Here is a 25,655-nt window from a genome sequence, read left to right on the forward strand (position 1 = left end):
ATAGGACTACACAGGCTATCCTCCAGGGTCTGTTACAAGCTCCAGGGAGCAGAGTGATGGTTGTAGGGCAAGGTAGGGCTACACCGTAGCTCTCTATTTCCTGGCTTTTAAGTGCATTCAATGGTTATGAGGCATCACCAGTCATCCCTAGCTGCATTAACCAAGACGTTGGGCAGTGATTACATACCACTCAAGCTGCTGAACCATAGGTGCCCTTGCCGCAGTACCCACGGCAGAGCCAATATACTGTAATGGAGATTCCTAGCCCACGTCATGGTAATTGCAGCACAGCAACTCATTCAAGCAGCCGTAGCGGTACGATCTCAGAAGTATTCTGGGGTCTTTTGGAATGAAAAGTGCTGTATAAATATCAGCTGCTCATTCGAATCGGCAGCAGCCTCACCTCTGGGCAGGTTCCAGCCAAGCATTAGGCAGCGTTTGCCTCCCTCAAGGAGTAAGCGAGGTCTTGGATTTCTCCCGCCCCCATGACTAGCAGGGGAGATGTACTGGGGTGGTAACTTTACTGAGCTCGGTGGCAAAAGACAGACACTGCAGGCAAGCAGCCAGCAAACTGGGAGAAGAGATGAAATAAAACGAGTTGTGAAAACCTGCCCCCCTCCCTCGTCCAAAGTAATGCTCTCACATTAGCCAGAGGATGCTGAAGCTACAAATACAAATACACATGGCTTAACAGACGGAAAACTGATCACTACCTGCAACATCGCAACTAACAAGTGAACTGACACAGATGGCTACCACCCACGCCCCATCTCCCCACCTGCTCACCATCCTAACAGCCTGAGAGAGAAACTGTCCCACCACCTCAATAACGGACAGTGTATCGACTCTCCCAGCACAGCTCCCAACATACAACACACCTTCTCCAGCCAGGAGCTCATGGTGAACCTGGGGCTGCGGAGGCAGCTTAGCTCCCACTCCAGCTGTTTCCCTAATTATATTAAACACGCAGAATTCAGCTGCAGCTGCTCAGGCTGCTTCCAAAAAGACTTTCCTTTTAATTAAAATTTTGCTATTAAAAAGCATTAAAGTGTGTAATACAAATAATCCTCTGGAAGTCATCTGTTCCAGCAGCTAATGACTGGCTTCGTTAGAGCGGTAACTAACAGGAGCAGGATGGTTAGCTCCTGCTGCTGCTAAGCAGTCCCCTAGGATGATGGCATCTCCCCTCTGCCCCTCCAGGCTCTGACAGAGAGAGGTTACAGGATGCTGTATATATGACAGCTGGTTGCACACTCCCCAAGCCCCAAACATTTCACACTAACTGAATTTTTAAAGCCCCAGAGAACAGCAATGCATTCCCATCTCAACCCACAGTTCCCCTCAGACAGGACCAAGCTTCTGCAGATGTAGCCAAAGGATTGCCACTGAAAGAGCAAAATGAGCTGGGCTAAGTTAGTATGAAAAACTACAAGGAAGATTTCACCATGTGCTTCTTGTAATTCTTATGGCCAGAGAAACCCGTAACAACTCCAGTCTTGGAAAGCGAAGGCAAGAGAATACTATCCCTGCCATGAAAGGACTCCGGAAAGAGAATGTTCTACAGAGAACAGAACCCTGTTTTCCAGGACACTCTGCTGCATCGCAAGTATCTGTTCCCTTTCACAGACACGCTTAAAAGTAACAAGAGAAACTTACTTCATTGAATAGAAGTTTTATTTGTGACATTTCAGTTTTAGTTAGCCTTTATTTCCTCTTTTAGTCTTTATTCTGCAACTTCTGTCTTGACAGACTAGAGCCCAACATCTCCCACCTAAACCTGAGGGAAACCAGCCAAGTGAGTCTACATTAGCTGGAACAGTAGCAAACATTCTGGTTAAAGTGCGCTCATTCCTTTTCATGACAATTAGCAACAGTTCCCAATTATCCATGTACCAGCTACGCACAGTACCTTGCAATTTTCAGAGTGCACGAGTGTATGTATTTAGAAAAGCTGGACATGCACAAGTCCATGGGGTCAGATGCAATGCATCCAAGGATGCGGAGGCTGATGTGATTGCAGAGTCATTGGCCGTTATCTTTGAAAACTCGTGGCGATTGGGTGAGGTTCCGGACGATTAGAAAAAGGCAAATATAGTGCCCATCTTTAAAAAAAAGGGAAGAAGGAGAATCTGGGGAACTACAGCCTCACCTCAGTCCCCAGAAAAATCATGGAACAGATCCTCAAGGAATCCATTTTGAAACACGTGGAGGAAAGGAAGGTGATCAGGAACAGTCAACATGAATTCACCAAGGGCAATTCATGCCTGACCAACCCGATTGCCTTCTATGATGAGATAACTGGCTCTGTGGACATGGGGAAAGCAGTGGACATGATATACCTTGACTTTAGCAAAACTTTTGATATGGTCTCCCACAGTATTCTTGCCAGAAAGTTAGGCCTTGGCTACAGTTGTGCGTTATAGCACAATAAAGCCACCAAGAGCGCTCTACCTTACTACCCGTCCACTCTGGCAAGGCACATAGAACGCTCTGACTCCGCGACTGGAGCGCTCCTGGTACCCCACCTCCCCGAGAGGAATAACGTTTGTTGCGCTCTCGCTGGAGAGCAATGGTGCGGGTGTGGACACCTAATGCGCTCTGATTGGCCTCTGGAAGAGTCCCACAATGCCTGTTCTAGCCACTCTGGTCATCACTTTTGAATTCTGATGCCCTGTCCTCAGGTGACCAACCGTCAGACCCGCCCTTTAAATTCCCTGGGAATTTTGAAAATACCCTTCCTGTTTGCTCAGCCAGGCGTGGAGTGCTCTCAATGAATCTTTCCAGGTGACCATGCCTCCACACGCCAGGCGATCCCCAGTATGGAGCAATGGCGAGGTGCTGGACCTCATTAGTGTTTGGGGGGAGGAAGCTGCACAGTCCCAGCTGCGCTCCAGCCATAGGAATTACAATATCTTCAGGCACATATCAAGGACCATGATGGAAAGGGGCCCTGACCTAGACGCTGTGCAAGTGCAGGGTTAAAGTGAAGGAGCTCCGGAATGCCTACCGCAAAGCCCGCAAGGCAAACAGCTGCTCCGGTACTGCCCCCGTGACCTGCCATTTCTCCAAATAACTGGATGTGATACTTGGGGGTGACCCCACTTCCACCATGAACACTTCTGAGCCCAGCATAGCAAGCAAGGAAGAGGAGTAGGAGGATGAAAATGCAAGCGAGGGTGCTTAGGTGGGGGGAGACACCCCGGAATTCCTAGATGCATGCAGCCAGGAGCTCTTCTCGAGCCAGGAGGAAGGCAGCCAGTCACAGTGTCCAGTGCTTGGGGAAGGACAAACACCAGAGGAGGTTCCCAGTAAATGGCTTTTTTTTTTCCAGGAAGGAAGTTCTTTGGTGTGGGCTCTTTGGGCGAGGCGGGTTTGGGATGCATGCATGCCTAGATGCGGAATAGCGCATTGATGTGCTCTATCACATCACGGTAATCGGCATCGGTGATCTCTTCAAAAGTCTCAGACAGAACATGGGCAATGCACCTGCGCAGGTTTACTGGGAGAGCCAACATTGTTCTTGTCCCAGTCAGGCTAACGTGTCCGCGCCACTGTGCCGCGAGGGGTGGGGGGACCATTGCTGCACACACGCAAGCTGCATATGGGCCAGGCCGGAAGCCGCATTGTAGTAGAAGACCCTCCCTTGCTTCCCCAGTTACCCTCAGCAGCAAGATATCTTCCAAGACGAACTCCTGTGGAGAACGTTGTGACAGTGTTCAGTGTAGATTTCCCCTGCAGCTGTTGGCTCCCCCCAAGGCACAGAAACCCAGAGGGCAGTACATCCACGAAACCACCAGTCCCCCTGGACCCTATGCTTACTCACCATTTCTGGGGCTCATGTGGGTTATGTGCGCTCGCTTTGGGACAGGCAAAGTATCGTTTTGTATGGACTGTGATTGCCCTCCTTAAGTGCAGGGGAATCATTGCTCTGTCTGGTGTGTACAGTGCTTCCTCTGGTAAGTGTTGTATTTTGCCTGTATAGATGCAACCTTGAGATCTCAGCCGCCAGCGTTATCACCGGCCAACAGACAGAGCGCTCAGAAAGAAGCCCCGTAAAAGCAAAGAAGACATGCTGCAGGAAGTGATGCGGCAGTCTGTGGAAGAGAATCGAAAGGCACAGAAGTGGAGACAGAGTGAGAGGAGGAAGAATGAGGATCGCTGGCAGCAAAACATGGTGCTCCGGCAGCAAAGCGTGGATCTGCTGATTAGCATAATGGAGTGCCAAGCGGACTCTATCCAGGCGCTCGTCACCATGCAGGCGGAGCACTACCACGCTTGCCCCCGCCCCCGCCGCAGCCCTTGTCCCAAAACTCTTTCCCTTGTGCCCCCATGTCCCCTCCAACCCACTTTCCCTAACATCCAGGTTCTTACTGCCCCCAGCTGCCTCCTACACCCCTAGCTTCACCATCCACCCATGAAAACTACAACCCTTATCCACTGCACTCAACCTCCCTCAACATGCCTTACAGCCATCCTGAAGTGCAGCACTCAGTGCACAGCACTCCAGACAGGATTCCAGAGTATGAAATTAGGACATACTCAAGTCTGTGAGTGAACTGGTTCCCACCCCACCCCCTTGCCATTGTGGTATTGCTGTGTTACTTTGTTTTATTTCAATAAATGAATTTTCTTTTCAATAAATGGAGTTTTTTTCCACTTTGAAAACATATTTTATGCATAAAACAAAATATACCTTAGCCCAGGAAAGCAACAAGCACTACAATTCAGTGTACCAAGCACAGCCACTGCAGTTAACTCCCATGCAGAGCAACAGACATTACTGATGGCTTTAAGCCTCCCTCAGGGCATCCCTAATCCTTGCAGCCCCATGCTGGGCCCCTCTAATAGCCCTGCTCTCTGGCTGTGCAAATTCAGCCTCCAGGTGTTGAAGCTCCGAGGCCCATGCTTGAGTGAAGCTTTCACCCTTCCCTTCACAAATATTATGGAGGGCATGGCATGCGGATATAACGCGGGGATGCTGGCTTCAGCCAAGTCCAGCTTCCCATAAAGAGTGCTAGCGGCCCTTCAAACGGCCAAAAGCAAACTCCACAGTCAGTAGGCTCCGGCTCAGCCTGTAGTTGAACCGTTCCTGGATGCTGTCCAGGCTCCCTGTGTAGGGTTTCATGAGCCATGGCATTAAAGGGTAAGCAGGGTCTCCAAGGATCACAACGGGCATTTCGACTTCCCTACGGTGATCCTCTGGTTTGGGAAAAAAGTCCCGGCTTGCAGCTTCCTGAACAGGCCAGTGTTCCGAAAGATGCATGCGTCATGCACCTGTACGGGCCAGCCTGCGTTAATGTCAATGAAACGCCCACAGTGATCCACAAGCGCCTGGAGAACCATGGAGAAATACCCCTTTCGGTTAACATACTCAGAGACTAGGTGGTTTGGTGCCAGAATAGGAATATGCGTCCCATCTATAGCCCCTCCGCAGTTAGGGAAACCCATTTGTTCAGCTACAATGTCATGCACGTTACGCAGAGTCACGGTTCTTCTGAGCAGGATGGCCCTGCAAACTAGCATCAACACAATTCCAAGAGTCGACTTTCCCACTCCAAACTAGTTAGCGACCGATCAGTAGCTGTCTGGAGTTGCCCGCTTCCAGATTGCAATAGCCACCTGCTTCTCCACCGGCAGGGCAGTTCTCAATCTAGTGTCTTGTGCCGCAGGGTGGGAGCAAGTTCAGCACACAGTCCCGTGAAAGTGACTTTTATCATCCGAAAGTTCTTGCAGCCACTGCTCATCATCCCAGACTTGCAGAACAATGTGATCCCACCACTCAGTGCTTGTTTCCCGAGCCCAAAAGCAGCGTTCCACAGTGGAGAGCATGTCCGTGAATGAGAGAAGTAATTTCATGTCGTACGCGTTACGTGACTCAATATCCTCACCCGACTCCTTACTGTCACTTTGGATCTTAAGGAGTAGCTCGAATGATAAACGTGACGTGCTGGCGAGACTCGTCAGCATCCTCCTCAGCAGTTCGGGCTCCTTCCCACAAGCCACAGCACCAGAATGGGAAGAGGTGCTCTGTGGGATAGCTGTTCATAATGCACCGCTCTCAATGCTGCTGCAAGTGATGCGAATTGGATTGGGTTACCTAGGGAGTTTGTGGAATCTCCATCCTTAGAGGTTTTTAAGGCCCAGCTTGACAAAGCCCTGGACGGGATGATTTAGTTGGAGTTGGTGCTGCTTTTGAGCAGGGGATTGGACTAGATGACTTCCTGAGGTCTCTTCTAACCCTAATCTTCTACGATTCTATGAACTAGCACAAAGTTGGAGTTGTGTAGTGGACACACATCAACAAGCAGGGACCAAGAGAGTCACTGTGCAGCTCCCAAGATGAGGCGGTAATGGGGATATATAGTTCCCAAGATGAAAGAACAAGACTGGTGGGGAAGGGATGAAGGGAAGAGGAGAAAAATCAGAGAGAGAGAGAGAGAGAGAGAAAAAAAGTGAGAGGGAGAGAATCCAAGTCAGGAACATGAACGGATGGATGATTGGCCAATTCTCAGCACACACCCCACCCCCACCCCACGCAGTGCACACAGATATGCATCACTATCCCTGTGCAACTGGAGAAAGGGAAACCTGGCGCTTTCAAAAAATTTCCCACTATTGTAGCTTTAAGGAGACCTAGTGCAGGCAAGGCCACATTTAGCATCAGGGAGCTGAAACCTGCCCTGAGCAACACAAAGATTCTGGTGACCACCTGAAGCCTTGTCTGCACCCAGGACCCCAATACTGCATCTCATACACTTGGGCATCCTGACCTCAGAGAGCTGCACTGCTGTTAGCAAGGGTAGAAAATGGCTGAAGTCCCTCCTCCCCAGAACAGAGTATAGACAGTGCCTGAATTAGTGGGCTCTCTTAGGCTACGTCTACACTACGGACCTTACTACATCTGTGCCACTGTATGGTATCCTGGGTAGCTGCTCTATGCTGATTGGAGAGAGCGCTCTCATCAGCAAAATTAAAGCACCCCAATGAGCGGCGGCAGCTATGTTGGCGGGAGAGGGTCTCCTACCAACACAGCACTGTCCACACTGGCGCTTTTGTCGGTGAAACTTATGTTGGTCAGGGGAGTTGGGAGTTTTTTCACACCTGACAGACAAAGTTTTCCCAAACAAAGTGCTAGTGTAGTCGTAGCCTTAGAATGAACTTCACGCCTGGATGAATGGACTATAAGATGGATAGAAAGTTGGCTAGATTGTCTGGCTCAACGGGTGGTGATCAATGGCTCCATGTTTAGTTGGCAGCCGGTATCAAGTGGAGTGCCCCAAGGGTCGGTCCTCGGGCCGGTTTTGTTCAATATCTTCATTGATGATCTGGAGGATGGTGTGGACTGCACCCTCAGCAACTTTGCAGATGACACTAAACTGGGAGGAGAGGTAGATATGCTGGAGGGTAGGGATAGGATACAAAGAGCTCTAGACAAATTAGAGGATTGGGCCAAAAGAAATCTGATGAGGTTCAACAAGGACAAGTGCAGAGTTCTGCACTTAGGATTGAAGAATCCCATGCACCGCTACAGACTAGGGACAGAATGGCTCGGCAGCAGTTCTGCAGAAAAGGACCTAGAGGTTACAGTGGATGAGAAGCTGGATATGAGTGAACTGTGTGCCCTTGTTGCCAAGAAGTCTAACAGCATTTTGGGAAGTATAAGTAGGGGCATTGCCAGCAGATTGAGGGACGTGATCGTTCCCCTCTATTCAACATTGGTGAGGCCTCATCTGGAGTACTGTGTCCAGTTTTGGGCCCCACACTACAAGGAGGATGTGGAAAAATTGGAAAACGTCCAGCAGAGGGCAACAAAAATGATTAGGCGACTAGAACACATGACTTATGAGGAGAGGCTGACGGAACTGGGATTGTTTAGTCTGTGGAAGAGAAGAATGAGGGGCGATTTGATAGCTGCTTTCAACTACCCAAAAGGGGGGTTCCAAAGAGGATGGATCTAGACTGTTCTCAGTGGTAGCAGATGACAGAACAAGGAGTAAATGGTCTCAAGTTGCAGTGGGGGAGGTTTAGGTTGGATATTAGGAAAAATTTTCACTAGGAGGGTGGTGAAACACTGGAATGCATTACCTAGGGAGGTGGTGGAATCTCCTTCCTTAGAAGTTTTCAAGGTCAGGCTTGACAAAGCCCTGGCTGGGATGATTTAGTTGGGGATTGATCCTGCTTTGAGCAGGGATAACCTCCTGAGGTACCTTCCAACCCTGATATTCTATGATTCTATGATTAACTTCACATCTGGTTTGACAGCCGAGCTACGTGTTCAACAAGCCAGGTGGATTTTTTGGTTTTGATTTTTAAAAAAGTATCTAGGCAGTCACAACGATGTTCAGTGATGAGAAGGGAGCAGAGCCTGAATATCCCTCCTGAAGAGAATGGCTAGAACTCCAGCAAGGGAAGCTTGGTTCTGCAGCTCACAGCAGGAGATAGTATCTGGTTGCCCCTCCCATTAAGTTAAAAAACTTGTCTCTGGTTTTCAAAGAAGTGAAAGGGCTTTGCGAGCCTTTGATGCAGACACGCTCTGCAAAGCTTTCGAGATCTGTCTGAATGGCAGATCAGACAGCGAAAGAAGAAATCCAACATCCCCTAGGGAGGCAAGGCTCTCACTGATCTCCGTGGGAGTTTTCACTGCATCAGGCCCTCTCTTGTGTAATTCCTTGCCCTCATTATGAGTCAGTCAGATTTGCTTTCCCTTTGAAACAAAGGATGAAGGTAGACTGGTCACCAATTAATCCCCCTCCCATTTGACTGCACTTAACTGCCACTCCTGGCCAGCACAGAGCAATGGGCTATGCGGGTGAAGTGGGAATCTGAGTTTGCGAAGGAACTCCAGAATACTACAGACAAAGCATTCAGCCCCTCTGATGCATAAAGAAGTGTGGATAGACTTCAGAGAGTCTTCAGGCCCAACAAGGCTACACCCATCGGAAACTGAAGGGCTGGGGAAGGAAATCCCAGAGGACATCGCTCCTTCCCCACTGAAAACAACAATGGATGGTAACAAATGGATGGTAACAAAAAGCCAGACACATTTGGATGGCAGCCAGTTGACAGCGCTCAATACACTGCATTAGAGCAATTTGCCTTTGGAAAGCAAGACTTTCTGGAAGTTGCCTCAACATCAGTCTCTTCCCTCCAGAGGCTGACAATGTCTCTGGACTGCAGAATAACTGGACCAAAAACTCAGCCCCCTGAAGCAGTATACTGCTGAGGTTACCTTGGCCCCAGTATGTAGCCACAGACACAGCAAGAGAACTACCAATTACACAGCTGTAGTCCATAACGAGTGCTGAGATTTGTCTGTAGCATTTTCAGAGAAATGACGGGTGGTCACAGCACAAAAAGTAAGAGCAAGAGAAATGTAATAGAAATAGACACACCACCTGCACTCCCCACAATTGTTTTATACCCCAAATAACCTTTATTTTAGCCATTTTTGGTACATGATTGACATATGCTGTGGTCATGGATTTGCACTCTGGAGTTACCACACCAGAGCTGGCCTTTTCAGACCCAACAGATCACTTGCAAAGCCAACAACTGTGTTGCATGCTCCAAATAACCTGGAGAAGAGGGACAGCAAACATTCATCCAACTTTAAAACTTTCACTCTGTAATAGCCTGCTTCAGCTCACCACAGTATCACAGTACTTGTCAGAATGGCGTTTCCAAACAAAAAGTTGATGACTTAACCCACTTCCTTATATGCAGGCTCCAATCTGCAGAACTGTTTGGTGGTGGTGCAATGTCACCAGCATAGTGCATATTGGGGCAGTGTAACAAGCAGAAACCTTTAAGCCTGGCAGGTCCGAATGTCATTGATTTAAAGCTGGGGATATACTGAATGTACCCTGTCCCTAATTATTTGTGGTCTTCAAATTAATTCTGTAACTGCTAGTTGCCTTTAAAAATAAAAATAAAAAGTTCTTTCTAGGAGAAGAAATCCTCTGCTGAAAGATTGCTGGCCATTGGCCATAAGTGTCTTCCCACCAGGAGTGGTGAAGCTCACTATACCAGGTAATTGATTACAAGACTGGGACACATCCAATACCAGCTGAAGTACCTCACACATGGATCCAACTGCAGAGAGAAACTGACTAGGTTTCTGTGATCCTGGTCAGTTTCCATATGCAGCCAGCTCTGCTTGTAGAGTGTTTCTGTCCTTGAGTGCAGCCTTACAATCTGCTAAAAGCCTGACAAGAGAAGAGATGTATGGATTAATTTAAAGAAGGAGAGTGGAAAAAGAAGAAAAATCCACACTAGGAGAAAGATATTAAGACAACCTTGATGGCCATTTCTCCTACATGATTCTCAGTACAAAAATACTGCGGGTCACCAAAAGTTTGGACATTAGCTACTAAAATGAGTCACTGCCGCTTATTGCATTACTATACAAGAGATCCATGGATCAACTTATTCACAGAGGCTAATCACTTAAAATAAGTGGGATGGGAAGACAGGATCAAGGATCTTGTTTTAAAGCCTCCAGGTGAAAGTCCTCCTGAACTCCCCAAGATATTTCCTCAGGCTGGTGGCACTCTAGAGACATGCGCAGATGGGCTCAGGCATATACAGTCCCAAGCATGCTGCAAGTATTAACTGTGAGTGGGTGCCCTGACTTGGCTGCTTTTGTACTAAGATGGCCCTGCTGAGTTTGGTATCACTAATCTGGCTCTTTGTTGCTGAGCTTCTGCTCCATTCGTTTCCTGATGGGTTTTCCCTGACAGTATGGAAGCTCAGGGTTTACCTATGATAAAGCTTTAAACAAAGCTTGTTCAAACTTGTCACTAGTGACATGCATCACATTTTGGATGCCTGTTTTTGAAAGTTGCTTGAATTTTGAATGCCCAATGTGAGCTACTGATTTTGAAGAGGTGCTGAAATACATCCCACTGATCAAGGAGAGAGAGAAAGAAATGATTAGTGCAGCACAACCACCTGAACTCTGACCCAAAATAAATACTACACTCAGTAATAACAAAAAACAGGAATAGATGTACATTGATCAGCCATGAAGGCCACTCCACATATATACATACTTTCGCCATGAATCAATGTTACACACTTCCCTATTCATCCACACACATTTATACTCAAGAAACCAGAATTACGATTATGTATCAAACAACTGTCAATTGATAAATGGGAAATGCATCAGTTAATCTATGGAACAACAGACTTTGAAAAAAGTTGTGTTAGATTTAGAATATCCTTAACTAATCGCTGCCTTGATTTGAAGTGGTTTGTGACACCAGTTCAGAGTGGATAAATTGTTTAGGCTGATTAGGCCCCACATAACTTGGGATCAGTCTATTTGAGGCACCCTCTTTCTCTCTCCTCACCCCCCCCCCACCTGTTGCCTATGCCATACTGCCAGAGCCACAGTCAGCAGAGTTGGAGCAGCCTCTGTTTGAAGGCTGCTGGCAGTGCATTTTGGATGGGGGGTGAATAATGGAATTCACTCACCACCTCCCTCGGTCCGAAACAGCCTATACCTGTTGGCCTTCAGAACACACTGCAAGGGCCACCTCCTTTCCTTGGCCTTTAGGGAGGGAGTGGGGACATGTGCCATGAAGGAAAGAAGCTGCATCTAGTGATGGGGACCTTCCCCCTTCTCTTTCTTTTTTGGGAAACTTGCTGCCTTTTATTTCTGTATTTTCAGAAAATGCCATGGGCACCCAAAGCTTTGGACAAGCACTTTTTTAGTGATCATATAAATCTAAATTAAGATATAAATGTCCACGTCCCAACAAGGGCCATCCTGTTGTCTCAGTTAGCAGCATCAGCGAAGAGGCCATGGACTGGCTGGGTCATGCAGACTGAACTGTGGCCAGAGCTGCTCTATGCAGGTCAGGATGGAAGAACCCTGGTGCAGCAGTCTGGGGGAGGCTTGTGCAGATGCTCCCCAGGCAGTCCCTGTTCTGAGGCTATAGGGGTTAGTCATTGGTGCTGTCAAATCTGGTACCATGGCTCCAATTCACTTTTTATAAATATTTGGGGGCGGATGGGGGGCATGATACCACCACTGTGGATATTTGTGTGAAAGAAAATCCATGTCGTTCCCTAGGGCAGCTGTGACAAAGGTAAGCCTTCCCTATGGCTCATGGCACTATGGCTCTACAGGAACGATATTAGAGACCTGCTGGAAGGTGTTATTCCACATTCTGCCCCAGAGAAGCACAAACACCTCAGATTAGTTCCAAAGTAGGCTCCAACATCTCTTTAGATCACAATAAAATACATTAATAAAAGCAATGAATAGGGTTCAAAGTTTTTGCTCAAGGCAGTTTCTAGCAATCAGTGGCAAATTTCACTGGAGAGGAACTGACGGGCAAACTTCCATGGAGCTTTAGAAGGCAAAACAATCCCACTCCTGTTTCTGCAGTTTAGTAAATAACGTGTTTTTTTGTTAAAAGTTGAGTTATTTTTTTCCCCTCCTTGTAATTCAAGTCAAAGCTGTCCCCGTGACTCCATCACTTATTTTTAGCCATCACTAAAGCCTTCAAAGCGGGCAATTCTCTCTCCATCTCCCCATTTCACTGAGAGAAAGAAAATAAACCTGCATGCAGTATAACCATGGAAACCAACCATGTGTGAGCCACACTCAGCAGAAGACAAAACACTTTCAAGAACAGAAACAAAGCATCAGCTCTTTTGTTTCTAGAGCTAGTGATCGCTGTGGTTAGAGAGCTGACAGCTTAGCCAACTGTGCATCAGACTTGGGGATCTCATTGAATGCAGCCTTTACAGGAGTGTACAGAAGAAGTGCCAAGAGGTGGAAGTGGGGTGAATACAGCAGCCCGCTCCAAGTGCAGAATGTCAAACAAAAAGGCTACAGAGTCAGATCTGGGACAGTTCTGTGCACGGCATGGAGCACCACGGGCGTGCACCTAAGCCAGGAGGTTCAGGGTTCTATCTCCAGCGTCACAGCAGGGACTGCAATGGCTCTGCATGCAGGGACTGCAGAAAGAAGGAATAACTAATGAGGCTTCACTGGCAAATAAGGCCAGAATTGGGCAGGTTAGCAGTGAGCATTCACCATCTCTTCCCAGGAATAATCTAGCAAGCTCTAGCCATCCCCCCACAGGGGTACTTACCAATATTTGGATGTTTTAAAAGTCGGCAGATTCGGGCCTCACGTTCCAGTTTCTGGTGATCTGGAAAGAAAGCGAAAGAGGGTGTAAGCTGGCAAACTGCAAACAAGACTTTTGTTTAGATCCAATGGCATAGGGAGACAGTGAATCGACCCGTCAGCAGAAGGCTGAGTGAAATTAGAAATGGCTGGAATGCAGCAGTCTCCCAGGAACTCACGACTGTCACGGGGCAAGGCTGCATGGGGCAACGCATCTGCACATACTGAAGGCTGTGGACGACATCTCCCCCCGCCCCCCCGCGCCACGGTCATTGCTGGGTTTTCTCAACTTGCCTTTAAAGCAAGTAGTGCAGGGGTGGAACGCTTTGGGCTCGTCTCTGCCACAGATGTGAAATACCAACTTGAGTTCAGTGGCTGAGACTGGCCTTCTTTTTAAGGAGGGGCGTGTGAGCAGATACCTGGGAACACTCATGTGAAATGAGTTCTGCCAGATCTCAGTGCAAAAGGAACGATCAGAAGAGACAAGAAGATAAACTGAGTTACAGTAATGCACAGCCATCACGTGGGCCGGAGGACCAGAGCGGGGAGCACTGCCAGTTGCGTTCAGCACCGGTGCATGGGCTCTGTGGTGGAATGCGGATCAAGCATTCAAGAAGTACTCGCTAAGTGCTAAGCATATTTATTGCAACAGACAGGCAATGTCAGTTCAAGCAGGGCTGTCATCTGGATTAAAAGAAAAAATATCAAGGCGAGGGGAAAAGGCTTCTCCGCCCCTAACATTTAACACATATGGAAGCAGGGAAGGGAGCTGCAGGGGCTCTGCCCATCTTAGCCAAGAAACAGAGTTTTTTCAGTCACCGAGGAGCCAAGAGAAAGGAGGTGTAATTAAATTGACTGAGCCTTGGCTCTCCCCATCCTCATCTTCCCCTCGCCCACCCCTGCCCAGAGGGAACAACGCTCACCTGAGGGTGTGAGGGGAGAGCAAGGCTTCACAGAGAGGGCACGAAAGAGTCGGAACTTTAACAGCTGCTAAACTCCCAGGGGTACAGACCCCCAGAAACAGAGAAGTCAGCTTTGTCCTTCTTCCCCACCCACCAACACAAGGGGAAGGCGGAGGAAACTGGCACTGACCCCCTCTTCACCTCCATCAGGCTGAGTTGAAAATGTGTGTCCACCCTGGCCCTCTCTCTGGGAATAATATTGCCGCAGGAGCAGCAGGGGTCTGGCTGGCTGGCTTGACTACATGGTGTGGTCAGTGGCAGGAATGAAACATGCTTTAATTGACAGGCTCCTCACGAGGCTTCACCACCCTGCCTCTTGCACCTGAAAGCCTCAAGTAACAACACAGCTGCACTGCAGGGAGAGCACAGCAAGGCGCTGCACACCATAGCTCACTCTTGGGCTGGGAGCAGCAGCCCAGGACCAGCAGGGTTTTTATCTTCGCTTTCTCGTTGCTCCAGTGTAGCAAATATCCTGACTTTATGGTTTGAGAGATGCTCACATCCTCATCTGCTGCCACTGGGGAGAGGGGAGGATCTTTTTCTTACCCTTCCCTCCTTCTGAGTCCTAGCAGTTATGTTTTCACTGTTCCATTCCAGAATCATCCCAAAATAAAGAGCAGGAAGGAGGAATGCCTGGAGGAGCCCCGTACTCTCAAGATCGGTGGGGAGACGGTGCAGTGCTCCCGTCTTTTGCCTGCATTGCTGAAAAAGGAGTGGCTTGGCTTCTGCCTGTAGCGGTATCCCTCACAGCAAAAGTTGTGCAAAGCAGCTGGAAGGTAACCTGCTGCTTCCAGACTGCCCTGTAAATTCTGCCCTTGGAAGGCTGGGGTTAGAACAAATTCAAGCCACGATATAACTTTGCATCAAAGCTATGTGAAACTGTGATGGGTGGGTGGAGTGTAGACACACTTGTACCCCCACAACAATGCGTGGGACCTCAGGAGAAAACATGAGATAAAAATATTGATGCAAGGCCCTCCCAAAAAGAGACTCCCACGTTCTGTTCAACTCTACCCAGAATGCCTTGCAGCAGAGCATAGTATCACAGCCTGACTGCACCTGAAAAAGAAGGAACTGAACGCAGAATATTTCCAGAGAGCAACAGGGCCCAAATGCCCAGAGACTGTACTGGCCTGAAATCATGGCCACAAGCGGCAAAGGGATCTGAGACAGATTACTGCCTCCCCCAGGGGATGAGATGGAGAGACTGTGACACACTAAAGGCAGAGCATTCCAGAGCTGCAGGCTCTCTCCAGAGAAGGCCCCACACTCCCATTGCACCTGCTGGGTGCCTGATGCCATTCAAACCATAAGTGAGTAGAGCACCGGGCACCCTTTCCTATCAGCCTCATCTCAGTGGCCAAAGATTAAGATAAACTCTTCCCCCTCCCACCCAGGGCCTCCCAACTCCACATGGCAGCACCTACAGATCAGGGGACCTTGCTGCCCACACGGATCGCACTGCCCTTGTGAACAAGTGACGCCTGTAGAGAACCTGTTGTGAAGCGCAAGGACACAGGGAAGCCAAAGGCCAAACAGCTGAGCAAAGGAGAAGGGAGAGAGAGGTAGGAGTGCACCACGTGCTACTCAGCTGCTGGGCCCTGACAGCCAGCTTACAGCGTCACAGCCTCAACAGATACGACATAACCACTGACACATCAAGGGGGACAGAAATCAAGTGCAATTACTCCCCTGAAACCTTACACTGTCACTGCAGGGGGCAGGAGCAGGGGACCAGGCTGGTGACTGTGACCCCACCCACACCAGAGCTTGTGACATGGGGCCATGGCCCGACACCCCCATCTCCCAGCACACACAAGGGCTGGCCCCAGACCAGGGAAGGAGGAGAGCGCTCCAGTCACAAGGTACAGCAAACTATTTCTGGTCCGAGGAAAGCATTCCACAATGCTCTGTCTCTAGGGTAACCAAATAGGGCAACTCCAGCACAGCTCCGAGAGGGAAGGCACCTCCTGACCATGTGCAGCTGCTCCAGCCCCCAACAGCAAGAGCCTCGTTCAGCCTGCAAGGCAGCAAGCAAACAGAGAAAGGTTGACTCACATGAGCTCTGGAGGATCATGGATCTGATTCCAGGTGACAGCAGAGAGCCCTTCCTGACTCGAGAAGGGCCCCACCAGATGAGACAGTCCTTTTAAATCCCTCTTCCTTGCCACACACAGTACACTCAATCTCTGACCAGAGATCAGAGGTGAAGAGGTCTGCTTGGTCCCATCTAGTCTAACCTTATGCCCTGTAATACACGTGGCTTCCTATTGCATCTTTTCCTAATGCTCCTAATTTTTACTGGCTTGTTTATTGTGGTCACAAATAAAGCAAGATTACATAAAACCAAGGAAGTAAGAAAAAAGGTAGTCTCAGGGATCAGCATCAGGCACAAGGTAAGAGTGGAATCCTAAGAAGCCAAGGAGAGAAGTTTGTAAGACATGCTGATTGCTAAACTAGCTCGTTGCTTCAGCAGGAGTGACGAAAGGCAGCCATGTGTTCAAATATCTGTTTTACCAACAGTTCAGAAGGCCAGTCATTTTTCCCATGGATCAAACTTCACAGATTTTCACACACCATCTGTTGAGCGAGGAAATATTCCTTCCCCCATACCTCCCAAATCTCCAGCAATTTGTAAATTCTGCAGCTAATAACAAATGAAGCAACACATCCTAACTTGGATTGGAGAAATTCATATTCTACAGCCAGTAAGGACCATTGCAATCATCTGGTCTAACCTCCATAACTTCTAATCTAAGAAGAGATCCAGGCACAATGTAAAGACTTCAAGTGATGGAGAATCCACCACAGCCCTAGCTAGGTTGTTCCAAATATTAATTACCCTCACTGCAAAAAATTTGCCCTTAATATCTATTCTGAATTTGTTTAGCTTTCCAACCACTGGATCTCATTATGTCTTTTTTTGCTAAATTAAAGAGTGGTCTCCTCCCAATGATTGCTAATACCTCACAAAGCTAAAATAAAGTATCCTCTACAATATCTTTCTAAGTCAGCTGAAATGTTTTACAGCCATAAACCAGGTTTCAGAGTAGCAGCCGTGTTAGTCTGTATTCGCAAAAAGAAAAGGAGTACCCGTGGCACCTTAGAGACTAACAAATTTATTAGAGCATAAGCTTTCGTGAGTGAGCTGTAGCTCACGAAAGCTTATGCTCTAATAAATTTGTTAGTCTCTAAGGTGCCACGGGTACTCCTTTTCTTTTAGCCATAAACCAAAATCTTATGATTTTTGGACTATTCCACAATCTATGAAGCAGAGAGCACAACTTTATACAATCACTGATGGAAAAGCCCATTCTAGATAGACTACTTGTGGTGAAGTAGAAATTATACAAAATTTGGTGTTGAGTAATATTATGATTAACACAAACATTTTTTTTGCATGTACCTGAAAACTGAAGGGCAAAACTTATTTATACTTAATGTGCACATTAGGACAGTGAATACTGAGATCCCTCTGCCAGGCTGCCTTTCATAGAATCATAGAATATCAGGGTTGGAAGGGACCTCAGGAGGTCATCTTGTCCATCCCCCTGCTCAAAGCAGGACCAATCCCCAACTAAATCATCCCAGCCAGGGCTTTGTCAAGCCTGACCTTGAAAACTTCTAAGGAAGGAGATTCCACCACATCCCTAGGTAACCCATTCCAGTGTTTCACCACCCTCCTAGTAAAAAAGTTTTTCCTAATATCCAACCTAAACCTCCCCCACTGCAACTTGAGACCATTACTCCTCATTCTGTCATCTGCTACTACTGAGAACGATCTAGATCCATCCTCTTTGGAACCCCCTTTCGGGTAGTAGAAAGCAGCTATCAAATCCCCCCTCATTCTTCTCTTCTGCAGACTAAACAATCCCAGTTCCCACAGCCTCTCCTCATAAGTCATGTGTTCCAGTCCCCTAATCATTTTTGTTGCCCTCCGCTGGATGCTTTCCAATTTTTCCACATCCTTCTTGTAGTGTGGGGCCCAAAACTGGACACAGTACTCCAGATGAGGCCTCACCAATGTTGAATAGAGGGGAACGATCACGTCCCTCAATCTGCTGGCAATGCCCCTACTTATACTTCCCAAAATGCTGTTAGACTTCTTGGCAACAAGGGCACACAGTTCACTCATATCCAGCTTCTCATCCACTGTAACCTCTAGGTCCTTTTCTGCAGAACTGCTACTTAGCCATTCGGTCTCTAGTCTGTAGCGGTGCATGGGATTCTTCCATCCTAAGTGCAGGACTCTGCACTTGTCCTTGTTGAACCTCATCAGATTTCTTTTGGCCCAATCCTCTAATTTGTCTAGGGCCCTCTATATCCTATCCCTACCCTCCAGCGTATCTACCACTCCTCCCAGTTTAGTGTCATCTGCAAACTTGTTGAGGGTGCAGTCCATGCCATCCTCCAGATCATTAATGAAGATATTAACAAAACCGGCCCCAAAATCAACCCTTAGGGCACTCTGCTTGATAACCACTGCCAACTAAACATGGAGCCATTGATCACTACCCGTTGAGTCCAACAATCGAGCCAGCTTTCTATGCACCTTATAGTCCATTCATCCAGCCCACACTTCTTTAACTTGCTGGCAAGAATACTGTGGGATTTTAAGCAAGTACAGTTATTGGATTTTTGTTCAGCAATTAGGAAGATGTACATTTTAGATCATAGTACCTCTCTTAACATTACTATTCTGAAACAGCAACTCCAAGCTAACAAAAAGCCTTATTAATACTGTTACTCTGCAAAACATTGCTTAATAATCAGATAGTTAAATAACTGGTTGTTTTAAAAAATTGTTTTAAAAAGACAACGTATTTAAATGTTAAAATTATTAATGCAAATACAAAACCTGTATTTGCCCTTCAGTTTTCACGCGCTATCTAGAATGGGCTTTTCCATGAGTGATTGTAGAAAGTCGTACCCTCTGCTTCATAGACTTTACACATACATGTAGTCTCACTCAAATGAATGGGACTACTCGCAAGTGTCAAGTTAAAAACAGACACTTGTTGCAAGACCAGGGCGTAAGGAAAGTGGTTGTACACTACAACATATGGACCATCTGCTAGACATATGGGGAAAACACACACACACACACACACACACACACACCACTGTGTATGGAAGACAAAAGGAGAGAGTGAGCTGAGAGAATTCAAGATCTTGGCAATATTGGCCCGTATGTTCCAAATATATTACATTCAATTAAAAACCAAAGGGAATGGGTTAAACAAAGTTATATTAGATTTGGGAACTGATAGCAAAAACATATCAGCTGTACATTGTTCTATCAATTTTTCATAATCTCCAACCAGTGGTGTTGGGAAAATCAACAGCTTTGAACTAAGTTGCTAAATAAATAAAATACAAGGAAATACTAATCTTCTCATATTTTATGGTGTAACAAATTCCTAATTTGTGATTTCTAATAGAGTTTGAAGAGCATCTCTGTGGGGAAATTAATAACCACAATGGAGAAGTCTCATTAGTGAGATCCTGATGCAGACCATCCAGGAGAAACATCCAGTAATTTCAAGTAAATTATTTGAAATGTCCAGGAATGGAGTAAAATTAAAATAAATATTTTCATTTAGTAGACATTAACTTCTAGAGGTAAGATCAGATTCCTTTCCCTACTTGAAGGAAATAGCTCAGAGAAAAGAGACATCTGGGTTTATGATATCAAGCCTAGATAAACTGGATTTTTATAGACTTGTTGTTTCTCTCTGTGTAGAAGCACATAGGACATCAGCAATGTATAGGAGCCTAAAACCTTGGAAGAGTCACGTTTGATAAGAATAATAATTCAGTGGCAAAAACAAACATTAATGTGCAGTTAAGGTTGCATGGTGGCGTGTCACACGCTTGCAGAACATGGAGCTGAGCAAAACTCAAACTTCTGTAAAGCAGGAAAAGCTGAGTTGAGGTTGCGCATGTAACCTGACCCCCGCCATCTTCCAGCAATGCCCCATTAACAGACAGTTCGCTCCCCCCGTATCCTAACATCAGCAGAGTCCCACCAGCCTCACTTGAGCACACAGCCCCAGCCACATCCATGACATACTAAATTTGTTAGTCTCTAAGGTGCCACAAGTACTCCTTTTCTTTTTGCGAATACAGACTAACACGGCTGCTACTCTGAAACCACTCCAACCAGCCCGCTCTCCTGTACCCAGCCCCCATTTCCCAAGCAGGAAAGGTCTCCATGAAGTCTTCACTCCCAGATACACAAACGTTTCTATTGCCATTAGTTCCCCCTTCCTATAACGCAACTAACCTCCAGGGCCTGGAGTGAAGGACAGCTATATAATGCAGTGGCATAGCCTTGTGGCGCAGGGGGTTGGAAGCCACTGGCAGAGTTACACAGCACACAGGAACTGGCATTTACTGGCAGAGCTGGGGGGAAGGGTTATGCCTCTCTCATCTGATCTCCCAGCCTCTCCCCTCCCATACCATCCACTCCTATTTACCCCCTCATCATAACCCCCCCTCATCTCACTGCAGCCCCACACCCCCTCACTCTATTCTCCCATTCCTCTGCCCCCTAATGCACCTCATCTTCCAGGAAGTACTATGTTTAATTCCCCCCTGCCTAAAAGCTTTGATTATATTCCCTCAAAATACAACTGCCACCCACAACACACAAATCGTAGCGTCTTCCAGCAACACCATCCAAAACTCCTTTTGGCCTAGGTAGGGGCTTGTGATGGACTTATCCATAGTTACGTTACTTGAAGAGTGAGTTCACAGCCCTGAAAAGGTTTTTTTGGGGGAAAGAGGGAGTATGGGGCGGGCTTGTAACTCAAACCATATTGTCATACGACCCCAAATTTGGATCACTAATGCTACCCTAGCAACCCCATGAGGCACACCTAATTTCAAAAGTAGCTAGACTAACCTCTCAGATTTTAGAGCGCTTACAAGAATCAAGCTTTAAAGCATATAAAATGGTAGAAATGGAAATCCTCTAGCTGCTTTTCTGTACTGGTGCATGTACAGTGTAAGAGTGTATATTTTTCTAAGTACTGTTCTGAACTCGGATCCCCCAAAGAGTTAGTGAGTGCCATGCAGTCTCGGGCGTAAAACTCAACAGATTGAGACCATTTTCACTCATAGCTCTTCAACAGTTTGGTCTCTGACTTTGCAAAAAGTCCCACCTAGTGACTTATTTTAAAATGGTTATTCTTTTGGGGGTTTATTCTCTGGAACCCCTGGCTCAAATGACTCCAAATTTGGATCACTACCTACCCTTCACTCTCTTGAAGCACACCAAATTTAAAGGAAATCCAACTAAGCATATGAAGCATGTCAATATTTGAAAAATTAGAAAGGCCAGCCTTTAAACAGGTGTCATGATGCAACCTTAACTACAGTGACACTCCTGCACCACTGTAATGCGCATTTCCCCAGTCCCAGTCGTTAGAAGTTCTCAGTCTTCTGAACATTTCAATCTAGCTTCACAGCCAGCTTGTATTACATATAAGTAATATGTAAATATTACAGATGAGGAAACTGAGGTTTACCCAAGGTTTGCCCAAGGTCATAGCTAGGTACAGAGACCAGGAGTTCCACCTCCCAGCTCCAGCCCCTACCTCACAATGCCTCCCATGAGAATTATAATTAGGAAGCTTTTTCTTGCAGGGACATCAGAGCCTGGAGGTGAATACTTTCAGACAGACACACAGTGCACTGGACATCTGCAAGCCACAGCAGTCTAGAGCTGTCAACCAGGAATGTTTACATAACACAAACAAAGATGAAACTCTGTTGCGTTTCATTCTGACTCCAAAAGGCAGACCTGAATGATTTGGAAGCCTGCAATAAACCTAAAAAGGAGCTGAGTCCCAACTGAGCTGGGGCCGAGGTTTGAGAACTTGAGAGGAGGGCGTAGGGAACATTGGAAGAGATTCTTAGTTGTCAGGTGCATTACAGCAGCATGACATTCCTGCTATGCATAGGCTGCACAATATCAACTCCCCCTCCCAATAGCCTCATCCGTAACTGTGGTTGCTCTGGTTTCAGAGTAGCAGCCGTGTTAGTCTGTATTCGAAAAAGAAAAGGAGTACTTGTGGCACCTTGGAGACTAACATTTATTTGAGCATAAGCTTTCGTGAGCTACAGCTCACTTCATCGGATGCATTTGGTGGAAAATACAGTGGGGAGATTTATATACACACACAGAGAACATGAAACAATGGTTTTTATCATACACACTGTAAGGAGAGTGATCACTAAGATGAGCCAACACCAGCAGCGGGGCGGGGGGGAGGGAAGAAAACCTTTCATGTTGACAAGCAAGGTAGGCCATTTCCAGCAGTTAACAAGAACATCTCAGGAACAGTGGGGGGTGGGGTGGGGTGGGGTGGGGGGAGAAATAACATGGGGAAATAGTTTTACTTTGTGTAATGACTCATCCATTCCCAGTCTCTATTCAAGCCTAAGTTAATTGTATCCAGTTTGCAAATTAATTCCAATTCAACAGTCTCTTGTTGGAGTCTGTTTTTGAAGTTTTTTTATTGAAGGATAGCCACCCTCAAGTCACCTACTACAGGACTGGCCCAACAAAGAAAATAACAGAACGCCACTAGCCATCACCTTCAGCCCCCAACTAAAACCTCTCCAACACATCATCAAGAATCTACAACCTATCCTGAAGGATGACCCAACACTCTCACAGATCTTGGGAGACAGGCCAGTCCTTGCTTACAGACAGCCCCCCAACCTGAAGCAAATACTCACCAGCAACCACACACCACACAACAAAAACACTAACCTAGGAACTCTGTCCACATATCTGTTCAGGGGACACCATCATAGGGCCTAATCACATCAGCCACACTATCAGAGGCTCATTTCACCTGCACATCTACCAATGTGATATATGCCATCATGTGCCAGCAATGCCTCTCTGCCATGTACATTGGTCAAACTGGACAGTCTCTACGCAAAAGAATAAATGGACACAAATCAGACGTCAAGAATTATAACATTCAAAAACCAGTTGGAGAACACTTCAATCTCTTTGGTCACTCGATTACAGACCTGAGAGTGGCAATTCTTCAACAAAAAAAAAAAACTTCAAAAACAGTCTCCAACGAGAGACTGCTGAATTGGAATTAAGTTGCAAACTGGATACAATTAACTTAGGCTTGAATAAAGACTGGGAGTGGATGGGTCATTACACGAAGTAAAACTATTTCCCCATGCTTATTCCCCCACCGCCCCCCCGACCTCCCCTCACACGTTCTTGTCAACTGCTGGAAATGGCCCACCTTGATTATCACTACAAAAGGTTCCCCACCTCCACCCCACTCTCCTGCTGGTAATAGCTCGCCTTACCTGATCACTCGTTTCAATGTGTATGGTAACACCCATTGTTTTATGTTCTCTGTGTATATAAATCTCCGCACTGTATTTTCCACTGCATGCATCCGATGAAGTGGGCTGTAGCTCACGAAAGCTTATGCTCAAATAAATTTGTTAGTCTCTAAGGTGCCAGAAGTCCACCTTTTCTTTCTTTAGGCCAGAAAGGCATAGATGGGAGCTGAGGACATAGTAGGTGTGACACTCCCCGCAGGTACCCAAGGTGGGGAGGCACCTTGCTACTACCTGTTCTTAGCATGAGGGAGCCTTGCCTGTGCTGTCCAGGGTCAGCTCCCTGACACCACTAGCAGCTACCAGCCACACAAGCATTCCCCTCCAAGCCTCACTCTCTCTCTCTCCAGGCTAGCATCAGGCACACCCCGATCTCTCCAAGCATCCCCTGTGTTGTCCAGCCCCTGCTCCACTGGATGCTCACAGAATTACCAGGCCTGCTGTTCCCCAATGAATAGGACATTGCTGCCTATTAGCTCCCCTTTGAACACAGCTTCGCTCAACACACAGCACTCAGACTTGTTTATAGAGAAAAAAAGTACAAGTTTATTTAACAGAGACCAGGGGGGTCATGACCGCAAACGGAACTATTGGAAACAAAGGGTCACGTATAAAACAAAACCGTAACAAGCTTTCTGTGGCCTAAGCTCAGCGGAAAAAAGTTATCCCCCCGTCTAAAGAAGTCTCTCGCCCAAACTTCTTCCGAGCATTTTCAGCCAAGCCTGGCTAAGAGCTCTCTCTCAAGAAGCCAACCCACTGCTGCCGTCCTGGTGAAGGATCCCATGGAGTCTTGTTCACCCCCAGACAAGACAAACCAGACCAGACATTTGATCTTCACTTGAAAATCTCATGCTGTTTACCTCTTTCTGTCAATTTTCTTCTGAAGTCCCCACAAGCTCTTTATTAGCATTTGACTCAGTATGCTAATAGACTTCTATTGTGAGACACACAATACACAGTGGTCCCCCAGGGAGATAAGTATGCCTCAAGGCATGCTGCCTTTGACTGACCTGCCTTTAACTACAAGGAAATTATGTTCTTAAGGCCAATAGACACACACACACACACACACACACACACACACACACACACACCCTTCTTATATACCATCCCCATATGACTCTTGACACAGGTTTTCGTTAGAGACCTCACATGACACTTCTGCAAACTAGTACACACACACCAGAGCCAGGGGATCCCTGCAACACTTAGGTACCCCACTCCCCAACATCTCCTGATGGGCAGAGCGCCAACCTGCCCCCACCTCCCAAGAAAATGCCAGATTCTCCATGTGCCAGACATCTGGATCCCATTTGCAAGACCCCCTGATCCCACTGCTGTGGCATAGGACATGCTCCCTTCTTGAGGGTGGAAGGGAAGCTGGCCTGTAGCAACACACACAGGCTGGATGATGAGACGCTGGGGCAACAGTGAGGTGATATAGGCAGGAGAAAGCATCCCCCAGGGCACACCCCAGCATAGGGTCTCCACAGCTCAAAAGGTGCATGAAACACCTTCCCAGGCAGACAGGTGGGAGAAACGCTGCAGCACAGACACAGCCCATTCGAGTGGTGCCGAGCCACCAGAGCAGCCACCACCAACAGGGCGGGGCAGCCAAGAGGAGCTGCAACCCACACATTTCAAGAGGTAAATGCCTGACATACTGTTTGTTCACAGCTCCCGCAGGGCACTTCTGGGAACACAAAAGCCGCTCTCACAGTGCTGCGGGGAACAGGACATGGAAGGAGAGAGATCCCCAGAGACTGGATCATTTGTCTTCACTGCTCAATGCGTTTCCACATTCAATGGAGGGAGGTCATGGCACAAAGCTAGTGAGCACCTGACTGTGCGTCACAAGGTGAGCACGTGACTGGTGCTGAAAGGTAAGAGAAGTGTCACCTGTGACTGTGCCCCTGGACGAGGAGCACAGAGGATGGATCCCAGAGCCCACCTGAAGAGGTTATTTCTTATCCTAAGTCTGGGAGGAAAGCTCTCACGTCAGAGTCTGAGCATCCCTAGCATTCAGGGGAAGGGAAATGCCTCCGGAGGCCAAAACACACTCGGGAGGGAGTCAAATGACCTCAGGGGGCTGGCCCCCATAGGGCAGAGGGCGCTTGGGACTACTTCACCATTACCTTGGGATCCATGCCACATGCCCAGCGTGG

General features: G+C 47.3%; 1 protein-coding gene across 50 annotated transcripts in view; it reads right to left on the reverse strand.

Annotated features, from left to right (window-relative positions):
• Positions 1 to 25,655, reverse strand: part of CAMK2G (calcium/calmodulin dependent protein kinase II gamma) — a 170,357-nt gene that overhangs the window by 84,400 nt on the left and 60,302 nt on the right. For all 50 annotated transcript variants that reach the window (XM_038411290.2, XM_043519626.1, XM_038411289.2 and 47 more), the window contains exon 3: positions 13,110 to 13,169. In XM_038411290.2, the coding sequence (XP_038267218.1) occupies positions 13,110 to 13,169 (60 nt within the window). The remainder of the gene's footprint in view (positions 1 to 13,109; positions 13,170 to 25,655) is intronic.

Source organism: Dermochelys coriacea, chromosome 7 (genome assembly GCF_009764565.3).
Source record: "Dermochelys coriacea isolate rDerCor1 chromosome 7, rDerCor1.pri.v4, whole genome shotgun sequence".
In the NCBI taxonomy this organism is placed as follows: domain Eukaryota; kingdom Metazoa; phylum Chordata; order Testudines; family Dermochelyidae; genus Dermochelys; species Dermochelys coriacea.